Genomic DNA, 26644 nt, shown 5'->3' with positions numbered 1-26644 from the left:
ATGGCCTCACCATCAGGGTTCCCTGTCTGAAAACCTAAGAGTCACGGGTTCTCACCAGGCAGATGCTGGGGATCCTGAACTAGAGGAGAGAAGAGGAAAATTGAGATCACAGATTTCCACTCATGTTGGTTTTAGGAATAACGATATAAACTGTAGAAAGAGGAACTCTCTATTCTGTGCTAAAGTATTGAGATATGTGAGAAATACATATCATTAAGTATTAGAAATGATGAGTCAAAGAACATTGGAAAAAAGTGATTTATGGCTTGTATTTTTAAAAAGTACCTTCATAGTACCTACCATTTTCATATTTTGGCAACATTTACATTACTCGACACTTAGGATGGAAGAGAAAAAGCCCTTGCTTAATTCCTGATAATCAGTGGCAGTCTAACACAAGACTGCTTGCTGGGATGCTCCCCCAGCACACAAAGGCCTGACGAGGACAGATGCAGAAATAGCCAAGTAGTTCTTTACTGTGACCCGTCCACCCAACTTGACCACATGCAAAGAACAGCAACAATGCAGCAGTTTGTTGTCTAACACAAGGCAGCATATCAAAGCAAACCTTAGCCTCATTTTTAATTGGACAAGATTTTAAATTCACTTAAAATGAAATCTGGGTGGCATTTAGGAGCCGAGCTGAGGAACGCAATCCTCAGAATTGCTGCCCAGTCTTTTACACACCTAGAATTTGTGGGTGTCTGAGTGATGCCATTGAAGTTGTGCCGCCCATACCCAGGTTTGTTTAACAGCTTGCTGCCCACTTCAGCCCTAACCCAGTTCTGATTCAGGACCCTCCAATTTGTCAAGAACCTCAGCATGCCCTAACTCAGAGCACAAGCTCAAACAACACACAACACGCACGAGTCTCAGGGAGCAATTCCTGCTGCAAACGTCGCCCTCCCCTTCAAATCCACGCACTATTTTGCAAATAAATCAGTAAGTCAGTATTTAAACCATTCAGCAGAACTCAAAGACCTGTTGTAATTTTCTTACCAGACTGAGGCACCCAGACATACTCCCTCTTTTCCTCTCCCAGCAGACTCCTGCAATCCTGAAACTGCAGGCTGCTTCAGAGTATTACAGAGGGAAGATGAGGAGTACTTTCTCCCACAGCTGAAGCTGTGCCACTTCATCCAGACCAGGAATGAAAGCATCATTATGCCCAACCACAAAGGCCCTCAGCTCTCACTGGGAAGAAGGCTGGGCTTTGATTCCCACTGCATGCACCCCAGACATCATAACTTCTTCATATGAAGCGCAAAGTCCTTGGACACTGATGCTGGACTGCCTGAATGAACAGGCTACAGTGAATCAGCAAGCTCTCTCCTTGAACCTCAAATCTGTTTCTCCAGCAGAAAGAGGAGAACACGCATTCCCACCCTACAGGAGCCTCAGGACCAGAGCAGCCTCAGGGACAGTGCAAGATGGGAGCTTGAACAACCACAGGCTGACAAAAGAATTGAACTTTGGTGTTACCTATGTCCTTTTGTGGCCTGAAGCTGCTTTCTTCCCTCCTGGCATTTCACCTCATGTTAGCCTGCTCTAGAAATCACTTTTTTCTCCTTGTGAAGACAAGAGAACAACACGAGTTTTGTTCACACCATTAGAACAACTTCCAATGCTAAATTTTCACATACAGTCTTAGTTCTTCCTGTCATCCTACACCCGCAGACACTCCAATTGTCTCCCAGTGAAAACAAGCTCGGTTTCATTTCTGGTATGAACCGATCATACTAAAAATTGATTCATACTGAAAATTTTGAAACATACTATAAAAAGCCACATGGAAAATTTAGGAACAATAATGATTTTCAAAATAAATACAGGATCACTATACTCATCCATACTGCTTCTCCTTCCCTGCTGCCATGGGAATTGCACTGAGGGACATGCCAGTTTGCAGCTAACCTTCCCATCATCAGGACCCTTACCTACAGCACGCAGAGGGGCTGAGATCCAGGAAAAAGCAGGTTTACGGAGGAAAAGTAAAATCTCATCTGACTAGGATTTGTTATAGAAGGCTGGAGAGGAATAGAAGGATCCAAGCAAATACCACTTTCGTATATCCTAGGAGGAAGACAATGAGTCCATAACAGGCATGGGATTGCCATCCTCCTTGTGATATCCAACAATACAATTACGGTCAACTGTACAACTGCTTCAGATTTGCTGATATCTTATTGCCTAGCCAAGGAAAAAGCTGACAGTATTTCTGAAGGTGTGTGGTCTGTTATACAAATAATATAAAAAGATAAGGTGTTTCAGAGAGTAACATAAATCAAGAGGTTCTTCTGGTACCATCAGAGTTAAAACCTGTAACTTTAATACAGAATATTTCAAGTATTATCAAGCAGAGATAAGCAGACTTTGGTTTAATTGCTCCCTTTGTGAAAAGACTTTATTAAATTAATTAACCAAGTTATCTTCTCAGAGCACGATCCATTACTAATTCTAAAATTATTGATCTTTTCATTTGGAAGTCATTGTTCGGCATCAAACTGCTAGCAAGCTTAATAAAACTCAAGGACTCCTCTAAGGACCTAAGAGACTGCAAAATGAAAATATTCCTAAGTATGCTCAGAAATTACCATTATGCATAGTCATCTTGATCCCAGGCAAGGAAGGCAGTAAGAACTTAAGTAACTATTGACAGCACAAATCCCAAGTGAGCTTACTATGAAAAAATTCTCTTTTCTCTTGTCCAGCCGACATTGACTTACATACTAATCAAGCTGCATCGCCAAGGGTCTCCATTTTGGCCTCCAAGCCGTACTTCACAGGAATATGCATACAAAACTACAGCACTCTCCACATCACACTGACTTTGTATTCCTTTCTCACACTCTACTTTGGAAACCACTAATCACAAAGTCTTCAGCTTCTGTGCAAACAAAAAGTGATCATTACCAATTGACAGGGAAGCTGTTGTATAAAATAAGTAAAAAAGCTTCCTGAGCACCCACAGACTAGCCTGAGTGGAAAAGCTTATTAAAATAGTACTACTAGCATTCCTAATAATCTACAAAACTACAAACAAAAAAGGAAACCTGACTCTGAAGTAATTCAGGAGAAGTAAAACTTACATTTGCACAATATCATCGAAGAAGTGGAAGGGTTAAAGCAATCATATATATCAAGTGATGAAAAGTGCTGAAAAAATAGTTACTGGAGGAGGGATACAAGGCAAAACAGATTTACAATGATATTCCACATATGCAATTATTCATTATCAAAAAGAAGTTTCATTTACACTACAAGGTAATTTATAGAAGGTGCCCAGAGTTCCTCTCCTGCTCCTTGATCTTTTAAACTACCTTCTTTGCCCTCACTTCTTTCCATGCTTCCTCCATTTCTCCACACATGCCGTTTCCATAAACAATGGCAGATAGGCATTCAGGTGGAATTGAGGTCTTTCAGATAATGTCTTCCTACCTTAATTTTGTCAGTGCGTAAGTTTGCATGGTGACCATAGGACCCCAAGTGGCATTGGCCTTAACTTCTACAAGAGAGATGCACAGGCTTCTTTCTCCTTAGTGGAGTACCTCCTTCCCAGAAAAAACTCACCAGAATATCCAAATCTTTCCTCTTGAGAGCCAATACCTCCAAACTTTCCCAGGATACACATTAAACCACCCAGTGCAAAATTGCAAATATGACATCAAGAGGTAAAAAAATAACTAAAGCATGCATCAAAGCAACATATCTGTTGTTCAAAGATAACAATAAAAAAGAGAACTTCTGATGTCCGAGCTTGACAGAAGAACTTCTCACTTTGATCTTGCTATGAACCGGTGCAGAAGATCCTCTCCCCAGCAGCAGGGATGGGCGTGGACCCTCCATTAGGGCCAAAGAGGTCTGGGCACAGGCACAAACCACAGCAAAAAGCCTCAGAAGGGAAGTCCTCTACCTACAGGACACTCGTTGTGACCTGCTTCTGCATTGCTGAGTGGTCGCTCTACCTGTACCTGCCAAAAAAGCAAAGCTAGAGACTGCAGTATCGAAAGGCCATACTGCCACAAAAGCAGAGACCTGATCCCAACCCAGTGGGAGAAAACTGCATTTTCTATAATTATTTATTTCTCATTATTCTCTACACGGCAAGTTAATTACTTTTTTCTAGTTGATATCATCTTCAATTTGGGTGAGATATGTATCTTCATATGCATTTATACATCTGCACATATGGTTCATTCATTATTGGAAGGGGGAAAACAGTAAGTTTTTCAGCAAGTGAGAACAACCAAGCAGCCACCCCCCCCACCGTCTTTTCTAAGCATAACAATCGTTCTTTTAGCTACACACAAATATAGAGCCAAGAGTTCTTTCCAGTATTCATGAACAGCTTGTTACAACATGTTACTTCAGGACAACATTGCTGTTCCTGTCTTTTTCTCCAAATAGAGGACAGTAAGGGATGTGACCTGCACGCACAATTGCTGATTTATGCTGTGCTGACTAGGAGGAACTACACTGTCAGCAAGACAATTTCTCATGATTACAGTGTTTACTAGTCTCACTGAGACCAGAAGTCCATGTTCTGAATGTAAGAAGAAAAGCTATGAATGGTTCAGATACAAGACATAGTGCATGTATAGCATGCACAAGCTAAATGTCTCCTGTATGTAAAAGATAGATGACACATACTCTAATTAAAGGTTAGTCAAGAAGTATAATGACTAGAGGCCAAACATAAGAGATGATAATCTTGATTACAGGTTGTTCAGACAGATCAAAGTAATAAATTGGCTCAGTGTTCCTAGAAACAACTTTGTGAACTTTTGATGAGAAGATTATCATGTTGTGAATTCCTTCTCCATCACTTGAGACTTTTTGTTCCCTTTAAATAGCCCACATAATTCAGACACTTCTTATTCTCCTGCTTTGACCGGTGCTAAAACACTGGTGAAGTGGAATGAAATGTTACACAGTGAAGATTAACCTTGACCTGCCAAACTCAACAGTGGCTTGAAGCTTCCCTGGCCTGTACCTATCCATACCCTCCAGGGCTGCAACCTGCACCCTCACCGTACTACTGTGACTCAGTGCGGCTGAAAAATTTCCTTCCCCTCCATGGGCTGCCCTAGGCTCTTTACTTCCTTGCCCCTCACTTTGCAAGCATCGTTTCAGCCTGTCCTGCCTTGCCAGTGTGCCTCACTGAACTCCTCCACTGAGTGTGAGCCACAACTCCTTGTCCCTGAGCTTCATCTTTCAGCCCACGTGGATGCCTCCTTCACACCTTCCTCATGTGTTAGCTCAGCAGTAATCACTGCATGCCTCCAGCCATCTCCTCTGAGATCCTGTCCACGTAGCTCTCCTCCCGAGCTTCCTTGAACTGACCTAGACCATCTCTTTCTTCTCATCTCAGTCCTGCTCCACAGCAGTTTCCCTCACACCTCCAAGCACCATCGCATCCTTCCTGGTGTGCTAACACACCCCACTTACCCTTCTTCCAAGAGCACAGAGCTGAGCCATTTCCCAACCTCAGATGGGAACCTCTTAGCCCTCACCACCCTGACAGCATGCTCTGCTGCTCCACACCCTCCTCTCTCCCACCTGTGCTCCTCAAACAGGCCCCCCACTCAGGCTGTCTTATCTTCCCATGCACACCTCAGGCCTTTCCACATTCAGCCATACCTCAACCCCTTTGACCATCCAACTCTAACACCCTAGGACCGCAAGCCTCTTTACTCCCCTCCTGCAGATGAAGTACACTTCCCTTCCCCAGTCTCCAGCAAGCTTCTGTGAAGCCCCAGGGTTCCTCGCGACTCACTGTAACATCACAAGCGACTCCACTCATTCTTCTGCATCCCTTGCTGTGAGGATCGCACCCTGTTCTCCTGCCTCCACAGCCATGGCTCGTATCCAGCATCCTGCACCCCCAACAGCTGGTTCCACAGCTGCTCTCCATCCCAGCAATTGACCTGCCTCCACTGCCATAGCTGCCAGAAAGTGGGGAGAGGAAGGAGGGGAGAGGGGAATAGGAACCATCTTCCCAGAAACTGATCTCTGAACCTCAGATGAAGAATGACCTCTGATTACCCTAGGTTTTGGGAATGACACCTAACTGAACTTTTTTCTCATGGCCTCTTGAAGCAAGCCTGAATAGATATTTGCATCAGATAATAGGAAGCATAGTATCATCTTAATAGCAACCACTCCATCATATAGCTGCTTCTCTAGGTTAAGCAGAGAAACAGCAAGCAAAAAGGGGTTTGGAAACCTGTTACTGTCTTATTTTATTGGGATGGTATGAACTACCTGTCTTCTTATCATTACAGATAGCAGTTACGTAAGGATGCTCAGAGAATGAGTACTTAATCTAAAAAGAAAAATAAATAGATACCAATATTTATTTAAAGTCTGCAGAAAAAAAGTACAGTGCAATAGTTCCCCCTACTGACAGCACGAAATCAAATTACTAATCAATGTTATTTCCTGGATGGTCCTCAAATTACTCAATGTCCCAGTGTGGTACCTACACAAGCTTACCGGTACACAGCAAACCACGTGAACATCAGCCACCTTCGAAAACAATGAAGATTTGCCAAATGGTAGAGAACAAAATTTGAGAAAACTGACTTAGGGTTGATCCCTAAGACTACTTATCACATATACAATATGACAGTATGCAGTCCTATGGAAAGATTACAAAATGTGTACGAGTGTATGTGTTCTGAATGGAATGCCAGGATATCCATCAGCAAAAACAGAACCGTAAGTAAAGTGCAGCTGTATAGCTTCCGATGCTTGCTGAAATCTAAGGAACAGATGGCAGGTCTGAGCAGAGACTTGCCAAACTCTGGCTGTATTTGGGGACTGACCTCTTTGGACAAAGAGCAAGTCTGACATTCAGTCTGGTCCCCAGATCCCAACAAAAGGCAGTGAAAATATTGTCATTCTGCTCTAGTGTCAGCTCTTTTGAGCCAGTGGCAGCTGAGTTAAATCAGAACCAAGAACAGCCGCTTAGAGAAGTCGAAATGCAATTTAGTGTGTGTCTGGTCATGAACAGCAAAAGAAGGATTCCTCTGGCCTTGTACGCCTAGCCTTCATTTCTGGGCTGTAAAGCTAACATGATTTTGCACTCTGGTCATTGAGCAAAAAAATAAGAGGCTGAAGAAAATCCTCTAGTACATTGTATTCTCATCTCACTTGAAAAAGGTAATAAACAAATATACAATGATACAACATAAAAGAATAACAGAAATAAATAGAGAGTCTATTGAAATATGCACTGGACCACACAATTCTATAAATTAGGATTTTGCAGACTTCTGTTATGATCCTGGCCCTCTGTATACAAATGCACCTGAAAAATTGCTAAGTGCTATTAAAGATAACACCGAATCTCATTTCAAGCACATGTCCAGTGAATGCGGTGTCTACCCAGCCAACATTCAGACACAGGTCAGCTGTTGGCACCTGTATACGATCTTCTAGAAGTTGCCTACGAATCAAAGCTTCTTACCTCACTTTCAATTCTCCCTCTGCTCTGTCTGGAAAAACATAATTACACATCAACGGGGACACGCACCTTCCTCTTAACTGCATCCCCAGCACCTGGCGTTTTCACTTCAACAAGGTTTCATGTTGCTCCCAGCGCACAGAGAGCGTAATACCACTCGGTCGGCTCCCTGGCGGGTTCTGTGAGCATGCCTCTTACTCCGGGTTTGCACAGCCTGGCGCAGAAAAGCCTCGCTCATGACTGGGGTTTCTGGTAAGACAAAATATGACAAATAAAACAACAGTCCGTCAAAAGGATCCTCTTTAGGGCAGGCTGCAGCTGCTCTGCATCACGCCAGAGCCACGATCCTAGCACTCACGCTCTGTGCTGAGGCAAGGTGGATTTGAAACGGTCATTTTCTACTCACTTTGGTTTTAGCGGCATTGCACCTGCCATTACAGAAATCCTCCTTCCAATAATACACCTCTTTAGGGAAGAGATACCTGGAGCACGCCTGTGTTGCCATAACCCTTGCTGTAAGAGGATTATTTACGGATACGACGTCGGACCATTCCGTCCGTAGGGCAGGGAACAACTCTTTTCGTTCGCGGCGAAGCTCCTGCATCCCAGGTACGACCCGGGATGAGGAGGGCAGCGGGAACCCCCGGCGCACGCCGCTCCCGCGTTCTGCCGCCGACCCCCGAAGCGCTGCCCTGCGCCCGCCAGCCGGGGCTGGCGGCGGCAGAAGCGGGCGGGGGGTGCGGTGGTCGGCCGGGCTGTGCACGGCGGGGCCGGTGGCTCCCTGCCGCTCAGCCCAGCGCCAGCCGCCTGGCTCCCCAGGGGCAAGGCGAGTCGGAGAGGCGATAACGTTTTTAAGTCTCCTGAAGACAAATAACCTCCTTCCCGCCCTGAGCTTCTAGGTAATGGCCGCGCCTTCTCCCTCGCCGGTCCTGCCCCGCCCGCTTCACGCCTCCTGAAACGCGCCCGTACCGAGACGCGGGCGGCGGCCGGGGGGTCTTTCTGTGGGGGCTCTTTCTGTGGGGGCTCTGGAGCGCCGGGCCCGAAGGCGGCGCCCCGCGCCGCGCCCGCAGGCCGAGGGCCCGGCTGACGCACAGGAAGGCCGCTGCCGGCGGGGCCGGGGGCGGGCGCGGCATAAAGCGGGCGGCGGCGGCGAGGCGGGAAGGCGCCGGGCAGGAGGGAGCCGCCGCCGCCGGCAGAAGGGCTCGGCCGGGACCCGCTGGCGCAGGCAAGTGGGGCTCCCCGGGGATGAAGGGCCGGGGCCGGGGCCGGGGCCGTGCCCCCGCCGGCGGGGTGGAGCGGGTGGGCCCGGGCGCTGGGAAGGGCTGAAGCGCTTCTCTGCGCGGGGCGACGGCAGAAAAGTCACGCAGCGTTCGGTGCCGACGGTACCGTTAGACGGAGGCTCACAGGGCAAACCGGCAGCCTGTGAGCCAGCGCTTCGCCGCCGAAGAAGGGGGAGGTCAAGCGGCCGCGATAGCGCTAGCGCCGCTGACTGCGTCCCGGGCCGGGCCGGGCCGCGCTGTGCCGGCTGCCCTCGGGGCCGGCCGGAGCGAACTACAGCTCTCGGAGCTCTTCGAGCGCTCCTGCGCAGAGGGAAGAAGGATGCCAAGAGGCATTGTACCGAGCACGTTACAAAAAACCCATTTACAAGCTGCACCCCTGTGCCCTGCAAGCGTTCGCGCGTGTCAGCGTCCCTGGGCGTTGCGGAGAGGGCCTAAGGGGGCTGCAAAACCTGGACAAAATCTTGGCACTTCACGCCCCCCCGGAGATTGTAACATTAAGTTTTCTTACTACTCTTTTTAGGATATCATAATCACCAGAATTCACCAGAAATTGCAATGAAAAGTCCCACTGAAAGTTGGGACTGAAAAGTCCCACTGAAAGCTTACAAATCCTATTTTTTTTCTGAGCATGAGTTATTAATGCATCGTGATTTGGTTCCGTGTATGTATCTCAAGAAATAAGGCCTGTGATTCTGTGTAACTATCAGTATGGCAACAAAGACAGTGAAACGCTCCTATGGGTTACTCCTTCCCCACAATTTAAAGAAACAAAGTAAACGTTCAGGCAATATTTTTGCCTCCCTGAATGGAAGTAATAAAAGAGGGAGGAAATGTCACTGGGCACATTTCCACTGACGTTACATACAGCATCCTTCATACCACACACACAATCATCCCATCCAGCCTTTGTTAAGAAGAAACTAAAAGCTGTCACTTTTACTTTTGCATGAGTAAGTGCTCAGGACTCCATTACACCTTGAGATACTTAATCTTTTTTTTTTTTTTTTTTTCCCCTCTGACTTAAGAAGACACAAAATGAAAGACCACATCATTAAAAACACGATGTAGTCTCTACTTCAAACTGTTGACATTCTGAAACTGTGATTCAGAATAGGAAATAGAAAAGCTGTTTATAAAAAGGTCAACTTTCTATAAAAGCGTCAATTTTGATAAAATATCTTTTTTTTTTCAGGAAAAATTTCTATCAAAAATGTTCAAACAGATGTCATATGTTGACCTACTGCAGTACAATCTTTAGTCCATGACTGGATTTTGTGTATTTTGTTAACATGAACAAACATCCTAACAAAAGGGAAGACAACCTCTGGTATGGGATCACGGTGTGGGCAGAGCCCACTCGAGGACGGAGATCCCAGGGCACAGGCGCTAGTGCATCCCTCTTCTCTGCTCAGCCACGACTGCCTGCTCTCAACCCTACCGATGACTTTTTATCTGCATGCCACGTCTAGAATTACAGCCTGGCGTAGCCTGCCCTCAGGCAACATTTTATCTTAGTCTTTCCCCGCACTGAAAAAAATGACAATGAAAATGGTGTTTTCACCAGCGGGATTAATGATGATGTGGTACAACCCTAGAGTGCAAGTATCAGAAAGGTAATGTTCTCCTAAGTGGAGAGAGAGTCACTCAGGGTGAGGGGTCTACGTGGAGAGCCTGCTCACCCAAAACAATCTCTTTAATCCATGGAGAGCAGCCGGCATTAATTTAGCCCACCTAAAATCTGGAACAACCAAGCTTCTAACTCCAGTATCTCAGTAAACAGCCAAAATGTACTTGGGATAGTTTTTTCAGTAAGAATTTCAGAGCCTGGCAATGAGCGATGCTACTCTTGCTTGTCTTATAAATGTTGTTCATAAAACAAACAGAACTCTCCAAACAGAAGATGCGGGGCTCTAGGAACAGCACAATAACATACAACCATTATGGCCTTAGGAAAAAGTTGAGTGGTATGAGTTCACTAAGGAGAGAGCAAATTCATTGCTTTCTACTCTTCTTTCATAAGAATAGTTATACCTGGATTTGAAGAGTACAATCCTAACCTACTTCTCTTGATGAGAGATGCTGTGTAGATCTCCCTGCTTTAAAAGCATCATACAGTACCCCAAAACATTTGCATTAAGGAAGGAAATTGGCAGAGCTGCCCATTCAAGTGTAAGAGCTGGAACTTCTTTTAATGGTCTTGCTTTCTTTTCTCCCCCTTCCCTTTAACTGACTAACTTTAGTCAAGTACCACTTGTTTTGAAAGACAGAATAAATAGGAACATTAAAGTATATGATAAGAACTACAGTGAAAATAAGTGATTTATGCACTTTGGGTTATTAATTCGTATTCAACTTTCAGTGACAAACATGTTTAATCTTTTGCAGTATGTCCCAATGGAGTCAAGTTCAACAACTGGAAATAAAGTTTTTGGAGCAGGTAGACCAGTTCTATGATGATAACTTCCCCATGGAAATCCGGCATCTGCTAGCACAATGGATAGAAAGCCAAGATTGGTAGGATTAATTTACTTCCTCTCATATGATTTCAGTCATGAACAATTCTTTCATTATCTGGCAGATTTTATAGTGCTCATTTGGGAGCTGGGCAGGCACCTGTATTTCAAGAATAGTATTCCACTAGTTATGGATTTAGCCCATTGAACTGTCAAAGTTTAAATTTAAGGAGTGCATGAACATGAGGTTTCATTTGAACTTGCTCTTAAACAAGATCCAATAAGAATGGTCTAGCAAATTAATGGTATTACAGGCTTTTCATAGAAAAAAATAATGCAAGTTAGTTTTCAATGGAAATGTTATACATTTACCTCTTGCAGCATAAAATTATTCACTTGTCCAAAACTGCACTTAAAGCAGGATATATAATTTGGGGGAACAAGCCAGCTACTTTCAGGAACTGTTCTCTAGAAGGTGAATTTATGCACAAAATTGGATCAAATTCACTGGATGGTTATCTTCAGAAAATTCAGAACTAAATGCCAAAAAAAGTTTATATTAGTCATACCAGAAGGAGACATCTCAATTTTTCAAGCTAAATCCACAAGGCTATTGGAGGACTACTGCAAAAAAAAAAAAAATCTGCTAAGGAATGTAATCTTTCCTTACAGTTTATACCTCAGTGCTTATGGGGCTGTAGGAGCATGGGAAACATTAAAATCTCCTTTTTGCCAGATTTAGCAGGCATATCTGAAACAGGCATCTGCCATTTGGGGGGCAGGGAGAGAAGATATCCCAAGGACAAGGATGCCATGCAGTCCAAAGTCTGTCTTCCTCTATTTTGCTCGCTAATGTTATTGCCCTTTGTGTATCAAGCTGTTCTATAAACAGCAGAACCAGTAAAGCCTGGTTCTGTGAGTGTTTGTGTCCTTTGTCCCCTACATACCCTTCACCAGTAGCTTCAGAGTCTTCCCGTATCCCCAAATAGTTTGGCCGGGCAAAGGCTCATCTGGTGCCTGGAGTGAAGATATATATCTGCTGACTGGCCATCTGGCTGTTACCTCCTGGAGCAAGTTATTACTGCCATTTGCCTCAGTGGAGGCACTAATTTGGATTCCTCTCCTCTACCAACCTGCCAGTTTTCTGTTAAATTTGTAAGAACATACTATCTTTTAGACTCCGAGCCCAGTGTCAACTTTGTCTGAAACTGGGCAGCAAATTCAGAGATTGTATCTCTCTGACTGACAGAGTGAGAGGAATGGTATGCATAAGCCCATTTCCTCTGAGAAGTGGGCTAAAACTATTTAAATATTCACTGGACCAAAGACTAGAAAACTCCGGTTCTCTCCCCTCTGGCCGACTCCATAGCCTGTGCTAAGAACATCCTCACCCTGTCTTTATAGCTGCATATCTACATGAATATGAATAAAAGGATCATAAAATCAATTATTCACAAACCTCTAACTATATGCAAGTCACCATATATTTAAAGCCTTTTTTTGCTGCCTAGATTTCTGAATAGATTATAATTTTCTGTAGAGATAGATTGATACTTCTTACGACATTTTAAACACACATGGTTCTCATTCATTGATTCTTCAGGGAGGCTGCATCCAACAATGAAGCAATGGCAACGATCCTTTTACAGAATTTGCTAATACAAGTGGATGAACAGCTGGACCGGGTTTCACAGGAGAAGAATCTTCTCTTGATACACAACCTGAAAAGAATCAGGAAACTGCTGCAGGTGGGTCGTTACTTCAGATGACAAATTGCATACTCTTACTGGTTTCTAAAGGTAGTGCCCAACCTCTGTTGAACACAGTTTGCTCCTGTGCACAGCTCAGAGCTGTCCTGATTCCTGTAGACTGCAAGTAACTATGGGAAGACCAAGCCTTCAATAAGATAATTCAAAATAATAATCCCACTGTCTGTTACTTTGTGGAACAATAATTCACATTTTCACGCATGCTGCTCAGATACAAGTGCTGTGACTTCTTAGCTCTGTGTGTATCTGTGTTTCACTGAGCTCTTAAAAACAAGACTGTATAGCACTTATGGATGCTCACGTTTATTACAAATGTAATTACCACCTTTCAGACACATACAGATATCTAACTATGGAATGAAAATGCATATTTGGGTCTTAAAGTAGCACCCCAAAAAAGGAACCTCTTTAAATCATTAGCATGTTTGCTATTTTACGCTTAGCTGGGATTATTTGTTATGAATGGCTTAAAGGATTTTCCGTTAGGCTTCTGCAAAATGGTATTTATTTCGATTGGCTGAATGTTTCTCTAATAATTGTTTATCTAAGGCAAGGATTCTCAGAGTTCCACTTCATTAGTCACCTACTTCCTGACATTTATGTGTCTGCTGCATAGAACAGATATGCATCTGAGTTTAATGAAAGTTTGGGGGTTTTTCTCCTCTTTGATGGTGTTTTCCATAAGTACTTAAATGACAATTATATTGCTTGCAAAACATTTTCTTTATTTGAGAGATATATATATACACACACACTGGTCTGGAAAATCTTAGCATGACCTTGCCAATTATTTTGTTCTCTTTATGGCTGTGTGTCTTTCTATTCTTTATCCTAATGGTGGCCTCTTAAAAATGTGACAGTATTTCCATTGCTACTACTTTTTCTTCCGGTGTTATGCAAGCAGTCTCATGTAACTTAAAACTAAAGTTGCTTTTTGTTTCTTTTCTGGGTTGTGTAGTAGCACTATCTATAATTTCAGTACTGCTCAAACCCCAAATTTACTTCACTGCTTTTGGAGTTAACTGCAGAAAGGTTAATCTGGTTATTTCTGTCATGGTCTTGGCACACTTTACCACCGTAGGGCTGAGACAGAGCTGCATCACCTTAGTAAAGGCATTCTCCCACAGTAGCATACACGTGGAAAGAGCATTTCAGGGCACTGAAGCAAGCAGTTCATTGGTGTGTTCCTGGCTTAAAAGATTGTACATTTATGATTATACCATCACAATGTGCACATGCAGAAGGACTGGTATATATTTACATACAGGCTCTACAAAATTAAAGTCTCTCACAGTTCCTTCTTTTCTTCACACCGTTTATTTTATACTAAAATTTTTACCAAAACTTGAAGTGGCAGCTCTGCATGCTCTGTGAAACTTGGCATACCGAGACAAGTAATCAGGCCTTGGGCACACACTCAGGAGTTTATGTAATAGTCAGTGTGAAAATGGCCAGAATGAAAACCATTTTCTCTAGGTCCTGGCATGTTTGGAAATTATATTATGATGTGCTTCCCAAAGAGCACAAAGCAAAGCAGGCTTATTGCAGAAAAGCAAGAGAAGGGGAGTTTTAAGTGATTTCTGATTAAGTGGTTTCTCAGGTGGCAAGGATCTGAGTCACAATTCCAGAACAAGGCAAAACACTCAGGCATCCCCATTACAACTGCACAGCTAGGTTACAGTCACTATATAGTACTTACAGCAGCAGCAGAGCCAGCACCAGAGCTGGTCTTTTCCTTCTCTAGATAAAGTGACAGTAAAGGTCCATGTAAAGTAGCCTAACCCATCATTTCACTTGATTGCTGGCTCCCAAAAGAAATGCCACACAAGTTGTGGCATGCACCAACTTGTTTATCACCCTGTAGCACTGTAAGGCTGTGACTTAGCAAGCTTTCTCAAGCAGCAAGGTCTCTCTGCTCTCCTGGGTTGCAAAGGTCTGTAGGTTTGCAGTCTAAAGCATTATGAACTTCTTGAGAGGACATGTGTGACACTGGAATTATACCACTTAGTAAAAAGGATCACAGTCTTGAGCGTTGCAGTAAAATGTTTCCAGCTGAGCAAAAAAATACAACAGCTCTCTCCATCACTAATAATGTTGGCCTTTCTCCATTATATCAAGACAGCAGATAACCTCTCCATTATATCAAGACAGCAGATAACCTCTCCATTATATCAAGACAGCAGATAACCTGCATTTAGATAACAAGCTACTCGTTCAGTTTCAAAATACACACGCGAACCACCAGATACTGAACGGCACTTTCACTATTAGAGCTTTTCCTGATTTCTCATGACTGTTAGCACTATCACCCACAGTCCATTCTGATTTTCAAAATAATTTCTATAGGCTGGAGTAGGCCCAGACTCTTGCAATGGGTTTATTATTGTTTTGGATAAGGCAAATAACTTAAACTATGTCTTAAGAAGTCTGTGACACAGGTATTTTGGATTTTTGTGTAAAATATTGTGTTACAACTTCTAATTTTTAAAACATAGATGATAAATGCATTTTCAGCCAAAGTATGGGCTGCATGTTCCATAGAGCTGCACAGGCAGTCTCCTGAGCTTCAGCTGTTAAAATTATTTCTTTATTGGTTAGGTAAGTACCTCAGGAAAAAAATGCTATAGTAGCTGTAATCAGCTGAAATCCTATCCTTGTTATTAACTGTCAAGTATTATTGATGGACTATAAACTGTATATGACACATAGTATGGACAGTATCTGCTGTAATGTCCTTTAAATTTGACTATGCAAATTATGTAATGATGGGTCTAATTTTTTTAACGTATCACTGATTGTATTTTATTGCTGAATATATGAGAAGTTTGTAACTGGGCATTTGGCTCCCCACCCACCTGCTGGATGCACCAGCAGATACCTAACCCTTGCAATTTGAGCTAGCTCGTGACAGTTTCATGAGACAACACCAGAAAAAGGTGACTGAGGTACATGGTACAGTGCCATGGTCCCTTTAGTCCCAACATACCACCTTGAGAAAGGAAGACTGGAAGGGTATGCTGTAAAACTAGAGAGATTTTTCACCAACTTTGATGGAGGAAAGACTGGGTACCAAAATAGGAGAAGCTGCATTTGTAAACATCTTTTTATTTCTGGTGACTCTGTGAACAGTGTTGGTTTGATTTTTCTCTGAAGGTTAGTTACCATGAGCCCACCTTTATCTCTGCTTTGCTCTCTAGCACAAGCACTTCTTTGAAATTTCACAGTTCACTCCTCTTCCTTCCCCTCTATACCACACTCACAGACGTACAGACACATGTACAGCGTGTACACACACAAAGCTGTTCAACCTCGATACATGATCAGAGTGCAATGTTTGTTCATTATTTCAAGCCAAATTGTGTTACAATACTAAGTAATACTAGTCAAACTTGGTAATGCTGGAAACCAGCATTTATCACTAAGTAGGCAGAGTAGTATGCTGAGTTATGGTATAGGTTACTAAATACTATGACAGTAGCAATAATAAAACAATTAAAACACACAAAAGAACACACAAAAGCCATTCAAAAGCAATCTGTAGTTCTTGACAAAAAGCAAAGTGAGGGACTAGTGTTTAATTAGAAATACAGCTAGGTCGTTAATGAAGACCAGCCTTAGAAGAGGAAGCAACGCACACTTTACAAATGGCCTGTGCAGCTGTTTGCTAGACAGCAAAGGATTCGTTAGGATCAAGATTGCTGGTGCTGTTACTGAATCTGGAGAGAATTATGCCTACGAGTTACCAGCACCACAGCTGAGCACACCCCACCTGAAAGATCTTCCTAGGATTCATTTTTGTCATAAAATGGAGAAAATGTTCTATTTTGAGTTTCACCTGAAACATCTTTAAGTAAACATCTTAGTTGCCCCGTGAAAATAATGATGGAAGTAGTGGAAGAAGAGAGAACTTGCCTGTCTCATACTCGCAATACAAAGCTTTGGGCAATCTTAGGCGTTGTGAAAGGCAAAGAGCAGAATTCTTAGCAGGAAGATGGGCCTGCCTGGCACCCTTGCTTTTAGGCCACAGGGACCATCCTGATTCTCTCACCGTTAAAGAAATAACCATGGAACGTGGCATTTCTGCTCAGACTGCTGACATTTCCAAAATTATCTTGAGGCAAAAAGAAACATTGACCAGGAAAAATCCAATTTGACAAAGTTATAAGCACTTGAAAAAGTGCTGAGAAACTTAGCTAAGCAGCTGAGGTTACCGCTAGCTCTCAGTAATTTGCTTCTCTATTTCTTGCTTTCATTGAAACGTCGCTTCTTGACATTAATCTGGTATAAATGAACATATTATATTAAAATCAGGGTCAGCACTTTAAGTTAAAATCCTTCATATTTACTTCTTACATTATTATTACTTCTCCAGTCAGTAAATTGGATTCATTTTTATAGCAGAGCAGCCTTTTGTTGCTGTGCAATTCGGTGGGAGACAGTACAGCACAGTCACTTGCTAAGGTTAAATTCTCTATCTTCCTGCAGAACTCCTCCTTCTCCCACCAGTGGTTCTGGAAGGGGGTGAGGAGAGAAAATGTTTGGTGGCAGTGGGGGAAGGAAGGGGGAGAACTATGTCTATGGTTCTTTCTGCTGCTTAAAACCTAGATGGAGAAAAGCAAAGCAGATTAGTCACAAGGAGATGTTTTGTGCTGTTGCCATGACAACAAAACATAAAGGGCAGATGTTAAGCTCAGAAGAGCTGCCTAGCACTTCTAGGAACCAAATTGCAGATGCAGCAGTCGACACGACCTTAGCCCATGAACAATTACATCTTAGTTTTCAGAGGGAAAGTTTTTAAATGACAGCGTACCTGTCCCTGATGTAAGCTCCTGTGCAATACCTGAGTAGATTTAGTACACAAAGATGACTGGTGAAATAAATAGACACTCACGTAAGACAGGCACTGTCCATGCTCCCGACTCACATGCCAAAGCCTTTGGTTAGGGGAGGGCAGCCGAGCTGCAGTGCACCAGGGGAGCCAAGGCAGGGGAGGCTCAGAGTAGCCTGGGAATCAGAGATGGCCACTACACCCCAGTGTCCCACTGCTCCATTTAGGGATGGTGCTGGTGGGCGGTTGCCTGTGGGTCTCCAGTGCTGTTCATCTCGGGGATGCTCTTCCCCCCCACTCCAAGCTGGAAATACCTGGCGCACTCAGCAGGTACCCACTAGAGAAGATGTAGCTCCGTGGGAGGCAGCCTGGCCCGTGCGTGGGCTCAGGTGAGCTCCCAGGAACTGAAGAGCCACTGGGTGCATGACAGCTACATCAGGAAAAAGCAGAAATTCCCAGAATTGTCCTACTCATAACTGACGCTCTCATTTATGCTCCAGCCTCAAGATAACTTTTGAAAGCAATCCCTTCTCATTAATGGCAACATGCATCTGTGTCACATCACTGTTTATGGTATTCAGGGGAAAATCTGATTACATAAATCTTCCTTTATAAAAGTAAAATAACAGATATCAGGAATAAGAAGGGCAGCTCATCTCATTTACCATTGAAGCCTGAGTTAATGAGCATACTGTGTGCTCTGGGGAACAATTTGCTGTAAATTATATATATTCATGATATTCATTTAATACTCACAGCAGATTCTCAGGTACTGGTGAACTTTATCCGCTCGCCAGGCCTGCTAGAGCCTAAGATGAGGTGAGGGAGGGCAATGGGTATTCTGCCTGAACGAGCAAGTCTGCGTGCACACCATTAACACCTTGGGGTATGCTTACAAAGGGAGAGGTCAGGCAGAATCACCAGATTTGCTGATTCACACCAACCAGTTATATCAAAATGAGCTTTTGGAAGCACTGTAGTTATACTATGGAGTTCAGAAATAATATTTTAGTAATATTTCTTTCTCCTACATAGCCCTCCTTTTTTATGGAAAGATCTGGAATAGCATCTGAAAGTACCTTCTGCCATCTTAATCAAAATATATATTAATATTATGGCACTTCTTGCCATATAAAATTCACCCTGTTTCTAAGTGGTACAAATAGCATCTTACTTTACACGATGCTACTTAAAACAGTAACAGTAGTGCGTTCCTGATTCTGTTTCAAGTTCTCGGTTATACTGCCCAGCTTGTTTCCATCTGTAGTGAGAACTGAACATCTTTGTGCTTCTCCAGTTAGAACTAAAATGAACATATAAAGGTTTTTTAGTTTAGGTGACTGTTTACACAAGTCATTGTACCAGAAACGTACATGTATTAGGGATCCTAAGATTATTTATTTCAGTACATCAAAGAAAATGGACAAAAGAGCATTAGATCTGAAATAGGACATTCCAGTTGGTACTTAACAAACAATTCTAATAAGCACTGTGCTGAGAAACAGTTGCAAAGAATGGAAACATAGCCATTGATGTTTAAGTTGCAGTTTCCTGTTAAAGCTTACAACAGGGTGAGAATGGAACAAAGTAGAGAAAGTTTCTAATACACCACAGAAGACCCATTTCAAAATGTTATTTATATGTATTTAGCACGGTGTAACCTGCCAGATCAACAAAGCAACAAATTATAGTAGCAGGTGTGTTTTGAACGAGTGTGTCCTGCTGTCTAATACAATTCAGACTGATCTTTCATATTAGCATCTTGCCCCCAGTGAGTTTTCCAGTTCAACCATTAAAGCTGTTTACAGAAAATTTTGGCATACAAATGGGAAACCCCACACAGAAATCTGTATGCCAAAAGCAGCTAGCTGTCTGCTGTTAGCTATCGCAGGCTGGCGACTGCACATCAGCTAATAAAGATTTTTAAAAATGATTGATACAAGACCAGAAAAAGGTTACTTATTAGAAGTAAAATATTTTTTAGTTCCTAGTTATTATTTAAAGAACACAATTTATAAACGTTTCAGTTTGGTTTTGTAGAACGAATAAGAGTTAACTTACAAACAGAAGTAAAAATAAAAGCAAACAAACTAAACAACCTCTTGTGGGCTTTGTCCATTCTGGAGTATTAAAGGCCCAGTTACAGTCAAACATCTGCCTGAGAGATTAGTTAATAATACTCAGGTCTTTGTGTCCAGAAGATGGGGGGGGATCAGTCCTCTCTCCTCTCTTGTTTTACCCTTTTTCATATGGAATACTGTACTTTTATTTATTCTGAAATAAATCTCATTTAAATAAGAAGCTTTGCTACATTATTCATCCCCCCTGGCAGCACAGCTCTACTGTCTTATGATGAGATCTACAGACATATGTATTTTCTGTAGCTGTATCTCAACCTACCTGCTTAGAAATCTGCTGTTTCTATAGACTGTTCCTGGACTGGTTTTAGTGTCTGCTGGTAGGGACTCAGCAGTGGAATTTGGGGGCAAACTGGGGGATGGAAAAAAAGATCTCTGTCTTCACAGGTTATTCACTGTGTTTTTACAGCTTTGCCTATTGCAATTTGGTTGCACGTGCCCAAAAAAAAAAAAAAAAGTATGATATTTTGGAAGTTGTGCATTGTATCAGGACTTCCCACGCATCATAGGAGTTGTCTAAAACAATGAGGTTGCCTTTAAGTTCTCTCATGTATTTTGAGAGGGGGAAGGGGAAATCTAAAAATAAAAGTCTAACAAGAGCAGTCTAAATAGATAGTGTCACAGGTACTTCCTGTGACTTAAAAACCTACATAAAACAGAGCCATCTTTCCAATAGAAAAAGATTTTTTTAGTAAGAATACTGCCTGTTTAAATACAGGCTTTCAAAAAACTCCCAAGCACTTTACCTATATCAGGGTAACATAAGGACCGACTCTTTCTTTGTATTCTAGTACTGTCTTCATTAGACTTTCTGCCTGGATGCATAAACAAAGGTAGAAAACAAATCAAGGCAAAATGTTGTTTGTCATATTTGAAGGTGAAAACGGGAAATAAGTGTGTATGGTTATGCTTTCCCACCCACACATTTCTTTGAGATACAAAACTATACCAAAGTTTTTTTTCTTTCAAAAATAAAATGATAGACAAAAGATTTTTTTCTCCCTGTTTTTTAATTACATGAAAGATGAGACATCTGCTTATCTAGAAAGATGCTGAGTATCAGACTTAGTAAAATAAGCATATCGCAAGTGAGCAACAGGGAAGAAAATGTATTTTTGCTTGACTTTGTAATCCTGTTTCCTGTCTTTCCATGTCCCACCTCCCTTCCATCAGCTTCTTGAAATAATCATTCAACTTCAACAAATACATCAACAGTCATACTAGTTAATGGTTCCATGCCTCCAAGTAAAGCTCTTATTTGTATACAATTAAAAGGCTCAAGCAGGGCTTTCCTAGCAGAAACAAGAAAAAATACAGCTGATGTTTTTGATATTTAAAAAAAAAAAAAAAAAAAGAAAGAGAGAAAAGTAGGGAAAAACCAACCAAATTCTGAAGTGCTTTTTCAGAATTAGAAAGCACTAAAACCTACTCAAGTAATTTTTAGGTCACCTTGAAAACCAGGAGATAACCAGGTAAACCCCTTTCTAAAGGTTGCACAGCACATCCTTCTACATTAGAAGTAGAGACCAACAGTCGCTAATACCTAATCCTCTACTTTAATCACTGAAAACAGAGTCAGGATACTGAAGTAGTGCATATATAGTATTCATGTATAGATATGCCCAGTACATAGAGACCTTTGACACATGAAAAGAAAGCTGGCCAATATTACTGTGGCTGGGAGTGATCCACTTTGTGATGGAGCTGCCCACAGGAAAATAAGCTAAATTTTGGAAAATTTAAAAAATGGGAAGAAGAGTAAGAGAATGAATCTCTGGTCTAGATTTCTTCATTTGTCTCAGGAAAAGCAATAAATTTCAGATACTCAGACTGACAGTTGTTTGGTGTTCTTTTTAAAAGCACGTGTTTTAAAGTGCCGTGATACATATTTTAAGGTTTCTCCATGATCTTTCAACTTACAGAATCAAATCTTGCATTTCCCCAGCACTGTTTCATGCATCTTAACATATCCCAAATAGTTCAAGCTGTTTTAAAATTTGGCTAAAGGGTCTAAACTCCACACATTATAATGTATAAATTGTTATTGCAGAAATGCCTCTTTGTTTTTCTTCATGATTTAGTAAGATGGTATCACAACAGATGTCTCTGGAGTAGAGAGAGTTCATGCTGGGTGGTAGTAGAAAGGTTTTCTCCTGAGTAAATGTCATCAGCATTCAGAGAAAATTTTCACCTGTTCAGAATGAAAGTTTAATTTCCTCCATTCAGTTATATTTATCATCATGCTGGTAGTTATTGAGAAGAAGCCAGTGCAAATAAGATCATTTGTTGTTTGTTGTAAATCATGATATGGAAGACCTCATCAAAACAGAAGAGGAGAAAGAAAATTTCTAACAACAACAGAATTAAGTAATATTAGCTGATAAGACTAACGTTTCCATTTGAAACTTCAGATGAAAAGTGAATCCTCAATTTCTCTTTGTTGGTATTTATCAAAATACAATTATAAGTTTTCTCTATAAATATCTAAACTTAATAACACAATTTGCAGAACTACAGAATCCACACCTTTCCTCCTTTCCTGGCTGCCAATGCTCATGTCACACTGAGTTAGGATACCCCCATCTCAAGCCTTTTTTTGGTTAAATTTCCATTATTTTCCAGCTTATACTACTCTTTCAATGATAGGAAATAATTTTCAATTAGTCATTCAGAAGCCAAGGTCATCTTGAGCAAATTCTGCCCTCAACCAAAGACAAAATGGAAATGCAGAACAGCAAGAGTTGGCAGCAGACAGATAATAAGGGAATACTGAGTGGCACGTTCTGAAGTGTAATTACCTCTGAGAAGTATAAAACATGGGGAGAAGAAATTCAGTGTTATTATTTTGATGGAGCCAAACACATTGGTTATTATAACTTCTAGTAATTATCATTACTTAGTAAGTTAAAATTGAGATATTTAATGTTACAACTTATTTATTATTTTTCAATTTGTTATTGTTGAGTTGCAATCCATCTGCTAGATTACTTCAAAAGAGGCTGCTGATATAGCATATATCGTATAAATATAGCTGGTTCTGGGAGAGAGAGCTCAAGACTGACAGAAGGGGATGCCCACTTAGGCTGTGGCACACAGCTCAGCTCCGTGCCAGCTGTCCAGCGTTCAGAGCATCTGTCTATCAGAAAGGCAAGGTCTGTTCCTAGCCTTTGGTTGCAAGTGTTCGTACTGCAGATCCACCATTATTCCAGCTTTTGTCTGAGGAGCTGCTGCTCCAGGAGGGCAGGTGGCAGTTCTCTGTCAACCTGCTTGGTGTCTGCTCAAACTGAATCAAGCTGAACAAGCACCAGACAGGCACAAGTATGGGAATCACTACGGGCGCAGCTTATTGCTAGAGCTTTATGAGTTAGAGAACAAAGGGGGGAAAAAAGTGAATTTCCACTTCATCTCTTGGTTCAGATGGTTTTCTCTTAATGAAACAAAGAAAAAGAGAGAAAGAGTTTTTTAAAGTTTTGCATATGAATAGTATCTAGAAACACTAGGAAAGTCCCTAATACCTGGCAATTTTTGTGGGGGATTTTTAAACATCCCACTGTCAGAAGATTTTTTTTGAAGTGCCTCTTCTGCATAAATGCATTTTCCAGCTCCAAGAGAGGATTTTAATTTCTTCTTGACTTTGTTAAATAGCTTTTGTTTGACTCCTTTTTGTCACAGGACAAAGACAAAAGGCAACCATCAGCCCTTAGAGCGCTGGAATTCTGTTGGGCAGTAGTAAGCTGCGACTAAACACTCCTGAAGCTTTGTGGTTTCCGATAGGCTGCAGATACCAACATGTGCTATGGTCCTCGTATATTAGCCATCTATGTAGAAGGTGGGACCCTGTTTTACCAGCAAAAAAATAACAGCAACAAGCAGAAATTAACAGACATTAACTGAGGAAGTAATATGCACATCAGTGGATTGACACCAGTCACAGATTTCTCACCACAGCTTTCATCCCAAGCCTTAATAAAACCAGGACTTTTTTTTCCTCTTGTCAAGGTGCAGATAGATGAGACAGGCTTAGTGATACAACTGACTGCAGCTAAAACAAGGCAGGCCTGTTCTCCCCTCTCCCAGCCAACCTCTACTGATTTCACGTGTGCTAGTCCTTAACAATATGCTCATCCTTTGCTGAGCAGTTTCGGTGCACCGAGGAGCAGAAAACCCGTTCAGCAGAAAAGCGCGAGTGGTTTCCATCCCAGTTAGCAAGCTGCATTGGCTCACTAAGGAGTCAGACAGGCAGTGGACCGGCGCGAGGCAAGGGCTGGCACCCCACAGCCAGGAGCACAACCATTCTTTGCAGCAATTAATTTGCTCTGGCTTTTGCTGTTGGACCCTACCTTTACCTTACTTCCACATGAAGCTCCGCTCGCTCTTGATATTTTGCAGGAAGATCATAGCCATTTCCCACGTGCCTGTATTCCCTTCCCAAAGTTACGTCCTGACACTACACAGAGACACCTTGGGAATATGCTCAGTGAAGGGGACTACAGATATATTCCTGGACCTGAAGAAGTGTGCAGCGAGAACATCGTTACTACCCTTAGAGCCAAGAAGCTGGCAGGGAGAAACAAGTAATGGCAGATCTTTGGCATTGTTGTTTGACATGGAAATCAGCAGTGTGTCCTTAATGTTAAATCCCCCCTGACTGCCCAGCAAGGAGCAGGCAGGGAGGGAGTGCTGAGTGTTTCATCTGTGTGTCCTGGGGTGGTATTACTCACCACTTTTTTTCCTCCAGAGAAACTCCTAAAATCACAGTCTTGTCCATAACTCCCGTTCCTCAGGGTCATCGATACAGATGATTTTGCTGGAGTAAAGCACCACCCTGAACTGCTTTTAAAGAGACCAGAGGAGGCACAGCACTAGGACTACTTTGAGTGTGCACTGGTTGCACTGTGGGGCACATACTTTGTTTGTCCTGAGAAGACTTAAGAAACCCTAGAAATACTAGAAAGCTTAGTCTCATTGCTAACAATGCCATGGCAGTCAAACCTTCTCTAGAAGGGAGCATTTTGTACGTCAGTTATTTAAAGAGTCCTATGTCTTTTACCTTAGTCTCTACCTGGAACCACAGTATAACCAACAGCATGGTACTTAATACCAAGCAGCTTGGAACAAGTCTCGATGATTAAAATTACCATTTTTAATGTAATATTTCTTTACCCTGTAATTGAAGTCAAAACTTATTATGAAAAAGTCTTTCAGATTACTTGGATTTCATGCAAAAGCACTCATGGAATGATTTGGTTTTGTCTGTCTAGTAAAAAGTGTTAGAAATATACGTTCACTGTCATAGTAGTAGTTGGCATATAGCAGTAGTGTGTTCACATTTCTATCGGATGTGTTCACACCCTTGTTTCTAATACAGCAATTTGTATGAGATATCTACAGAAAATACAGCATAAGTTTAAGTATGTATAAACTTACTGTGCCACATTCAGAGAAAGCAAAAATAAATGAAGTTCTGAGTGGCAGCAAAATATGATGAGAATAAAAACTAATCAGAAAGGAAGGAAAATAGAACACGTCCAGAACTGGAAACCATACAGGAAAAGAAATGAACTGGATTAATTCTAATGGATAGCTGAAAACTGTATAAGCACTGAATAAAGGGCACCTGAATGAATGACACGTGAACACTGAATAAAAGGCATGAAGGATATTGAGGAACACTGAATAAATACATCACCATGAAAGAAGCTGCTTGAGAGTCCTCAATCATTCCAATTTGATAAATACAGCACAAACCAATATTACTTCAAATTGTGCCCAGTCCTCAGTCACACATCAGCAATTCTGCACCTTATTTATGGTGGTCTAATAATACAGACATTTTTTGGTTCTTTGGCTCTGGACAAGAGTTGTTTCTTCCTTCATCTTAGGCGCATTATTTGTTGAAGGAGAAAAATCATTCACAGACATTAAAATTTAAGTCTCTGCTTTATGCTGAGGAAGCTTTTCTGCTTGCATCATTACTGTATTGATATGCTTACAATTTTTTGTTGGCAGAAGTGCTACGTGCTAACAACAACATCCTATTGAAAATGGAAGACGTGATAAAATCGTGCAGAATAGGCTGACAGGAAAGCCCTTTCAAAACAGCTGTGTTAGCAGTGGAGCAATTTGATCTTCAAATGATATACATCTTGGAGCTGTATCTTTACAATCTCTGTAGAGCATTGTTAAGAATATTTTATTACAACGGCACTAACTGATGCTGCACTGCAAGGCTGAACCAGCACTAACAAAGGTCAAGAACAGTAGGGGAGTCTTTTCCACCTGCGCCAAGCTGTAGCTCATAGACACTGAAGCACGTTTGTGATTTCCAGAGGGACACCCTGAATTCTGAGTTTTTGAAAGTTGTATTTACTTGCGCTTGCAGGGCAAATATCATGGTAATCCCATGCATATAGCAGTGATCATCTCAAACTGTTTAAGAGAAGAAAGAAGAATATTGGCTGCAGCTAGCATGCCTGTACAGGTAATGAATTACATTTCATTAATCTGCTCCATGTTAATCTGCTCACGTGCTTTTAGGACCAAATGCTGTCCTCTCATTCCACTAGAGTGATTTGTGTGCACTAGGGGTTGCCAAATGTTGCCCTTTAAACTCATGTTTGTACTCCATTAGTGGCTCTACTGCTGCAAACATTGCTATAAGTGACTTCTATGTCACAGCTAATCTTCAAAGACTTTAATCTGTGGGAA

The 26644-nt window shown here is 42.0% G+C and overlaps 1 protein-coding gene across 3 annotated transcripts in view; it reads left to right on the top strand.

The window, feature by feature from the left end:
- The first annotated feature begins 8575 nt into the window (after positions 1-8575).
- The window catches only part of STAT4 (signal transducer and activator of transcription 4), a 43378-nt gene continuing 25309 nt past the window's right edge, over positions 8576-26644 (top strand). For 2 of the 3 annotated variants that reach the window (XM_075028014.1, XM_075028012.1), the window contains exons 1-4: positions 8576-8693; positions 11134-11262; positions 12805-12949; positions 26319-26417. In XM_075028014.1, coding sequence (XP_074884115.1) covers positions 11135-11262; positions 12805-12949; positions 26319-26417 — 372 coding nt within the window. In that variant the 5' untranslated portion in view covers positions 8576-8693; position 11134. The remainder of the gene's footprint in view (positions 8694-11133; positions 11263-12804; positions 12950-26318; positions 26418-26644) is intronic. The other variant, XM_075028013.1, reaches the window with a different exon arrangement.

The sequence above is a fragment of the Buteo buteo genome, chromosome 5, assembly GCF_964188355.1.
Source record: "Buteo buteo chromosome 5, bButBut1.hap1.1, whole genome shotgun sequence".
Classification (NCBI taxonomy): Eukaryota; Metazoa; Chordata; class Aves; order Accipitriformes; family Accipitridae; genus Buteo; species Buteo buteo.
Note: the sequence above shows the minus strand (reverse complement) of the source record. Positions and strands in the feature narration are given on the sequence as shown.